The following is a 7,412-nucleotide window of genomic DNA, read 5'->3' as shown; positions in this document are numbered from 1 at the left end:
CAGGTGTGTTCCTTTCCAAATTATGTCCAATCAATTGAATTTACCACCAGTGGACTCCAATCAAGTTGTAGAAACATCTCAAGGATGCACATGAGCTCAATTTCTAGTCTCATAGAGGGTCTGAAGGGTCTGAATACTTTTGTAATAAGGTATTCATGTTTTTTTATATATATAATTTAATTGTTTTTAGAATAAGGCTGTACTGTAACAAAATGTGCAAAAAGGGAATGGGTCTGAATACTTTCCGAAGTTCAGAAAGTATTCACACCCCTTGGCTTTTTCTACATTCTGTTGTGTTACAGCCTGAATATAAACTCAATAAATTGAGATTTTTTTGTCACTAGCCTACATGCAATACCCCGTAATGTCAAAGCAATTAAAAATGAAAAGCTGAAATGTCTTGATTCAATAAGTATTCAACCCCTTTGTTATGGCAAGCCTAAAAAAGTTCCAGAGTAACAATTTGCTTAACAAGTCACATAATAATTTGCATGGACTCTGTATGCAATAATAGTGTTTAACATGATTTTTGAATGACTACCTCATCTCTGTACCCCACACATACAATTATCTGTAAGGTCCCTCAGTCAAGCAGTGAATTTCAAACACCGATTCAACCACAAAGACCAGGGAGGTTTTCATTTAATAACTCGCAAAGAACGGCCCCTATTGGGAGATGGGTAAAAAAAAAAATATATGAAAATCCCTTTGAGCATGGTGAATTTATTAATTATACTTTGGATGGTGTATCAATACACCCAGTCATTACAAAGATACAGGCGTTCTTCCTAACAGTTGTCAGAGAGGAAGGAAACCGCTCAGGGATTTCACCACAAGGCCAATGGTGACTTTAAAACAGTTACAGAGTTTAATGGCTGTGATTGGAGAAACCTGAGGATGGATCAACAACATTGTAGTTCTCCACAATACTAACCTAATTGTCAGAGTGAAAGAAGAAAGCCTGTACAGAACACAAATATTCCAAAACATGCATCCTTTTTTCAACAAGGGACTAAAGTAATACTGCAAGAAAAATTGGAGACATGTTGGCTGGGTGGAGTTGGGGGAATGGGATGGGAGGTTTTGTTTTATTTTCCTGTTTATACAGAATTTTTATCACTTAAACTTTGTATGTAGTTCTTACATTTTGGGGGGGGGGGGGGATTGGTAACCTACGGGTAAATGTTTTATAAATGTATCATTTGAAATGGATAATGTACTTGTAACTCCCCGCAACAAAAAGTAACCAAATAAAATCTAGAAAAACATGCCAAAATGCTATACAAAATTAGCCCTGGAGCATTTAATACTGCCATTAAAAAAAACAAAAAGAGGTTGGAGATTTGTATTGCATATTTGAATAACCTAATGTTAGAATTAAACAGTTAAGGCCAAGCTCTGACCTTGTGGGGGCCCCGCAAAACTGTGCAATGCCACTGATGAGAATGTGTTGAATTACGTGAGGTATATTTAATGGAATATACGTTTTGTAATGTTTAGGCTATTACAAATGTACTATTTTAAGTGGATACATGTGGCATTCCGGCAACTTTGAGAAAAATGACTTGCAGTGCATTTCAACATAACACGTAGGAGGGGATGAAACAACAGACATTCATTTTCAATTTAAGGAAGTGAGAACCAAAGTTGGGGAAAACTGAACTTTATGCAAATACTCTGCGATATTGCAACGCTATTGACCATTCGAAGTTCACTATAGCTTGCAGCCCCTACTGGATTGGCTGTTGATACCTAGCACTACCTAGCCTGTTTGCTAGCACCCACATGAGAGTGAAGCAAGAGTGACTATCCGAATTACAGTGCATTTCCACATAACACATTAGGAGAGATGAAACAATGGAGCCCCATTCATTTTCAATGGAGGGAAGTGAAGTGGGCGGGGGAACTCTGGGCGATGCGAGTTTAAGATTAAGGTAAGGCATAAGGTTAGCAGTGTTGTTAAGGTTAGGGTTAAAGTTAAGGTTTATTGTAGAAATAGGCGGGGTTTAGCCATAATTTTGACTTTGTGGCTGTGGTAACTAATGACGACCCTCTGAGTTGTGCCTGTTGTTCACACGATTATCTGCCGTCTCATTGGTTAGAAGGGTCCCACCTGATCTTGCATCCTCCTGCCTGCCTTCCATATTTGGGGACATGTTTTTCCATTGTTAGAGCGGTCACTTGACTATCTTGTCAATATAATAGAACATCTTTGCTGCTGTTAGTTTTTTTTTACATTTTGCTAAATTGATTAGGGCCTAATTATGATTGACATGTAATAATAAACTTATAGCATACCTAGATAAGAGTTCACTAGCTGCTTGGTGACATGGTAAACCTGTAGGCTAGTCTAGATATCTTTCAAAACCATGAAAATTGGGTGAGTTATTATTAATATTATCATCGTCATTATTATTATTTCAAATATCATTATGTTGCATTTTTGTTTTTATGCGGTACAAGTGTAGCTGTTATTGGCAGATTGTTAATACACAGTGTGAATCCCTGAACATCTGTCGTGGTTTTATGCGAGTGAATCATGATACGATGGCGGACTAACTACAGCTTTAAGTATGCAGGTTTAAGGGCATTAGAGGCAGGAATATTGGAGAAATTGAGAGTGGGAGGGAGGGGGGAGGGAGAGAGAGAGACAGACGAGTGTTATGGATGGTTGTCCCCATTCAGGGTTTGTTCAGTTACGACAGTTCCTCAATTCAAGGCAGCAGACAGCGAGCGAACTGTGTATTTGCGCTAGAGAGATTCTATGGGGGCGTGCGTCTCGGTGGACTGTCATCTGGGCTGTGTTCATGAGAGGAGATGGCTGTTCTGTCTTTCCAAGCAGGTTTGCCGGACCATTTTTGGTGAGATGGTTGTGCAGGAGAAGCATTGGAAGGTCTGTACAGTGGGAGCTCTGCTTATGTGTGTTTATGTTTACTGCATAATTTGCTTGTTACAGTGTATCTTTTCGTCTGTGTGAGTGCTTAATACTGCAGTTAGTATGTTCATGTATCTATGCTGCTTATCCTTATCCTTCCTACAATAAATGTAAAAAGCGCTATTCTAGAAAACCCTAAGGAATTTCGTTTTGTATACATAGCCTTAGAGCCACACTCATACATTTAACAGGAGGTTAGGAAGTGCAGCTCCGTTTCCACCTCATTTTGTGGGCTGTGTGCACATAGCCTGTCTAATCTTGAGAGCCAGGTCTGCCTACGGCGGCCTTTCTCAATAGCAGGGCTATGCTCACTGAGTCTGTACATAGTCAAAGCTTTTATTAAGTTTGGGTCAGTCACAGTAGTCAGGTACTCTACCACAGTGTACCTTCTGTTTAGGGCTAAATAGCACTGTAGTTTGCTCTGGGGTTTTTTGTTAATTCTTTCCAATGTGTCAAGTATTCTCATGATTTGGTTGGGTGTAATTGTGTTGCTGTCCTGGGGCTCTGTGGGGTCTGTTTTTGAACAGAGCCCCAGGACCTGTTTGCTTAGGGAACTCTTCTCCAGGTTCATCTCTGTAGGTGATGGCTTTGTTATGGAAGGTTTGGGAATCACTTTCTTTTAGGTGGTTGTAGAATTGAATGTCTCTGAATTCTTGGTTGGTGAGCAGACCGCAGACCTCACAACCATAATGGGCAATGGGTTCTATAACTGATTCAAGTATTTTTAGATCGTTCACAGCTTTGTGGAAGTTACCTGTGGCGCTGATGTTTAGGCTGAGGTATGTATCGTTTTTTGTGTGCTCTAGGGCAACGGTGTCTAGATGGAATTTGTATTTGTGGACCTGGCAAATTGACCTTTTTTGGAACACCATTATTTTTGTCTTACTGAGATTTTGTGTGTGTGTGTGTGTGTGTGTGTGTGTGTGTGTGTGTGTGTGTGTGTGTGTGTGTGTGTGTGTGTGTGTGTGTGTGATAGACATACAGATTTTGGTGTTTGAATGCAGCAATGTGACTCATGGCTTTCTACAGTGCAGTGCGGAGGTGTGTGGAGAACTGAATTTTAAATGCCATCTGTGTGTGAGTGTGTGCGCATGGTGCACTGTGTGTGTCCAGAGCTGAGTGTGGGGGTGGGAGTTTGTGGAAAGGGTGGCACAGAGGGTGGGATTTAGTTCCGTATTAAACCAGCTAAGTGGGGGAGGTAATGTGGAAAACTGAGCTTGCAATGAGATCTGCATGTTGGTACTCTGCTTCTTTATTAGATGCTGTGTGTGTCTGTGTATCTGTGCAGTGCTTATGTCTAATGACCTTTTCCCTGTCTCCCCCCCCCCCCCCCCTCTCTCCGATGCAGAGACCAGATACCCTGAGGTGTGTTGTCTGTCTGCATTTGTCGAAAATGAACAAGGGAGGGAGCAGCACAAATATCACACAGCCAGGCACCATGCAGGGGGAACCCTCCCCTCATCCCTGAGTGTGTCATATCAGATAGTGTCAGACTACATCCAGAAGGGGGGATGATAAGAGCTTCCTGAAAGTAGCCTTTGAGAAACCCTGTGGAACATTTTCCTCTAATAGCCATTTTCAAGCAGAGGCAGACAGGGTTGGTTATTGACCTTCTCAACGGTAGTTTCTTCAGACCAAACTCAGTGGTTTTAGCGAAGAGCCAGAATGGAGTGGTCACTAGAGAGGGTGAGGGAGATGGTGGCTGGAGGGATGCAGTCTATGAGGGACTGTGAGTCCAGTGCCTTTGGCACAGCCATGTGCCTGCTGCTGCTCTTTGTGTGGTACTGTTACAGGGTAGGTCGTGAGCACAGCTCCTCTCCCCTGCGTGGGGGGTACAGCACTGAGCCCAGTCGAGGGGGTGGGGGGGCCTTGATCAGCACAGAGAGAGATGGCAAGGCTAAAGGCAGGCCGGTGTCAGGGGTGGAGGAGCCGAACGGCTTTGCTTACTGCCAGTCCGCTGAGTCCTTTCGCTGCACCAACACAGGGGACGGTCTCAATCAGAAGCTGTACCACAGCCTGCAAGATTACGCCAAACGCTACACCTGGTCGGGCATGGGCAGGGTACACAAAGGGGTACGAGACCAGGGTCGCTACCTCACCAGTCGGCCCACCATCCAGAGGCCAGAGGTGTTCTTCCTCCCTGACCTGCCCTCAGCACCCTTCTTCTCCCGGGACGCACAGAAGCATGACGTGGAGCTGCTGGAGAGGAGCTTCCCTGCTCTGCTGGCTGAGTTTGAGAGCATCTACCACGCCCCCCCATCAAGGGCCGGCTCCTCCCTTCCTTTGGGCTGGAAGTCCAACAGCACCCCCCATGGCCAGTGGTGGACCTTCTACTTGTTGAACCAGGGCACTCCGCTGGCCCTCAATGCCAGGAGGTGCCCCCGGGCCTGGAGGGTGCTGAGTCAGCTGCGCACCTTTATCGCCAACAACGTGTTTGGAAACGCCTGCTTCTCTGTGCTAACCCCGGGAGCCCTGATTACTGAGCATTACGGCCCAACCAACGTCAGGCTGCGCTGCCACCTGGGTAAGAGGGGGGGGGGGGGGGGGGGGGGGGGGGGGGGCTGCCTGGAGGGCTACAAAACACTGTTAAATATAGGGATTTCAAAGATGCACCTGGCTCCCTGTGTGTGTTCACCTGTGTCTCTGAAATTATTACAATGATAGTAATGATGTTTACTATTGTAGGGTTGATTTAAAGCTTGCTTTGCATGACAACATATACAGCTGACATTTTAGAATATATTCATACAGTATGTGTTTGTGTCATGTAATTTTTTCCCTGGTTTCCTTGGTAATTACTGTATATAGACTGACTTGCTGCCTGTCTTCCGTAGGTCTTAGAGTGCCCTCTTCCTGTGAGCTGGTGGTTGGCGGTGAGCCACAGTGCTGGTCTGAGGGGAGCTGTCTGCTGTTTGATGACTCCTTCCTCCACAGGGCCTTCCATGAGGGTGAGAGGGAGACGGCTGTGTGTGTGGAGGGGGTGAAAGGGGTCGCGTTTTTCTTCCCGGGTTGTGTGTGTGTGTTTGTACTGTTGTGAGAAAGTGTTATTAAGCTGTTATAAAGGGTTGATTGGAGGAAGACATGAATCTGTGTTTTTTCTATGTTCAGGCGGCCCAGAGGACGGCCCCAGGGTTGTCTTCATGGTGGACCTCTGGCACCCTAATGTGGCAGCTGCTGAGAGACAGGCTCTGGACTACATCTTCACCCCTGGGCGCTGAGAAGACAAGGAGTTTGTTGGGGAGGGGGGTTGAAGAGAAACAGAGCTACAGAGAGTAAAACAGAGGTAAAGGGCAACGGAGAGAATGTCTTTCAGAATTTAAGAGAGTTGGTGAAAAAAGTAGAGAAGAACAGTGTGAGTGGGGTGGGAGGGAGCACTTCTCTTGTCCTGTTCCCACACTCACTGTGTACATATTCTCTGTCTTGTTCGAATCTGCTTTCTCCCTGTAACTCTTAGCACCTGCTGACCTTGACCAAACAGCCATAATGTAAAATGTTACATTTGAATGTTTACAGCCCCAATCCTTATCTCTGTGATTATCCCTGCCAATGTGTGATACTTTACTGTGCTCTCCTATAGAAATCAATACAGCTTTCACAAAAACATGGTTGGATAAGCACATAGAAACATTTTTTTAGAGATGAAATGATTTGCTTGAAACTGTCTGTGTTGTTGCTACACAGAAGAAAGGCTTGTATTTGGTCAATGATCTAATGAATGGTTGTAATATGGTTGTATTTGATATCTTTGTATTTCTGTAAATAGAGTTGGAGTACAAAACATATCATAGGTTTTGAAATGTAATTGTCTTACAATCAATAGTTAAGTTATTGTGCGGTCTTAATATTCTGGTACTGTAATGTCATCTTCTCTTCTGAGCATTTGTCATTTTGATACATTCAGGTTTAGATATCTGAAATGTTTGTCAAGTGGTTTGGCTATTGTTCAGTGACATTTTATATAATTCAGTGATTTTTTTTTTTTTTCAGCTGTATATCAAATTTATGGTGATATTCTACCCCAATAGATTCATATCTGTGGCATTTGTACTCACTTTGAACAGTATTTAATAAATGGCAAATTATCTGAATCAGCCTACTTCTGTCTTGAATTCAGAATCTCATTTGTGCATGGTAATACTGTTGTAACAGCTTGTGTATTCAGTGGGTATGTATGTCATATCCCTTGGGTATGATGTTGTTCTGCAGTTTCATATTAGTGGCACCAGGAGGAGTAGGTGTGCCATATTTCAGTCTGAGCAGATGGACAGGAGGTAAAAATGGATCAGCAACCTGCTGTTAGGGCAAATGCGTTACCTCCTGTGCCACAAAGGTTAGACCTTTTAGTAGAGGCCATTTGCTTAACAATGATGCTTGCATAAAATAGCCTAATGAGTATAAATACACACAACTGAGTTGATAAAGCTAGCCTAAAGGAAGGATAATGTGAATGGAAAGGGGGGAGATACCCTAGTCAGTT

The 7,412-nt window shown here is 43.6% G+C and overlaps 1 protein-coding gene across 3 annotated transcripts; it reads left to right on the top strand.

Moving 5' to 3' along the window:
- The first annotated feature begins 1,747 nt into the window (after positions 1-1,747).
- asphd2 (aspartate beta-hydroxylase domain containing 2) lies at positions 1,748-7,023 on the top strand. Of its 3 annotated transcripts, XM_014160341.3 has the most exons (5): positions 1,965-2,380; positions 2,843-2,893; positions 4,284-5,459; positions 5,770-5,883; positions 6,044-7,023. In XM_014160341.3, exons 3-5 carry the CDS (start codon positions 4,601-4,603, stop codon positions 6,151-6,153), a joined length of 1,083 nt encoding a protein of 360 aa, XP_014015816.1. In that variant the 5' UTR covers positions 1,965-2,380; positions 2,843-2,893; positions 4,284-4,600; the 3' UTR covers positions 6,154-7,023. The 3 variants fall into 3 exon arrangements, with proteins under 3 accessions (XP_014015822.1, XP_014015816.1, XP_082822399.1); XM_014160347.3 differs by lacking the exons at positions 1,965-2,380; positions 2,843-2,893 and adding an exon at positions 1,748-1,934; XM_082966273.1 differs by lacking the exons at positions 1,965-2,380; positions 2,843-2,893 and adding an exon at positions 2,903-3,976.
- The last annotated feature ends 389 nt before the right edge of the window (positions 7,024-7,412 follow it).

Source organism: Salmo salar, chromosome 20, assembly GCF_965601325.2.
Source record: "Salmo salar chromosome 20, fSalSal1, whole genome shotgun sequence".
In the NCBI taxonomy this organism is placed as follows: Eukaryota; Metazoa; Chordata; class Actinopteri; order Salmoniformes; family Salmonidae; genus Salmo; species Salmo salar.
This window is presented reverse-complemented; position numbering and strand designations above follow the sequence as displayed.

Coding starts and splice junctions, on each gene's coding strand:
- asphd2 (XM_014160347.3), top strand. CDS start 4,601: ATGGAGTGGTCACTAGAGAGGGTGAGGGAGATGGTGGCTGGAGGGATG. Junction 5,460..5,769: donor CAGGCTGCGCTGCCACCTGG/GTAAGAGGGGGG, acceptor TGTCTTCCGTAG/GTCTTAGAGTGCCCTCTTCC. Junction 5,884..6,043: donor CCACAGGGCCTTCCATGAGG/GTGAGAGGGAGA, acceptor TTCTATGTTCAG/GCGGCCCAGAGGACGGCCCC.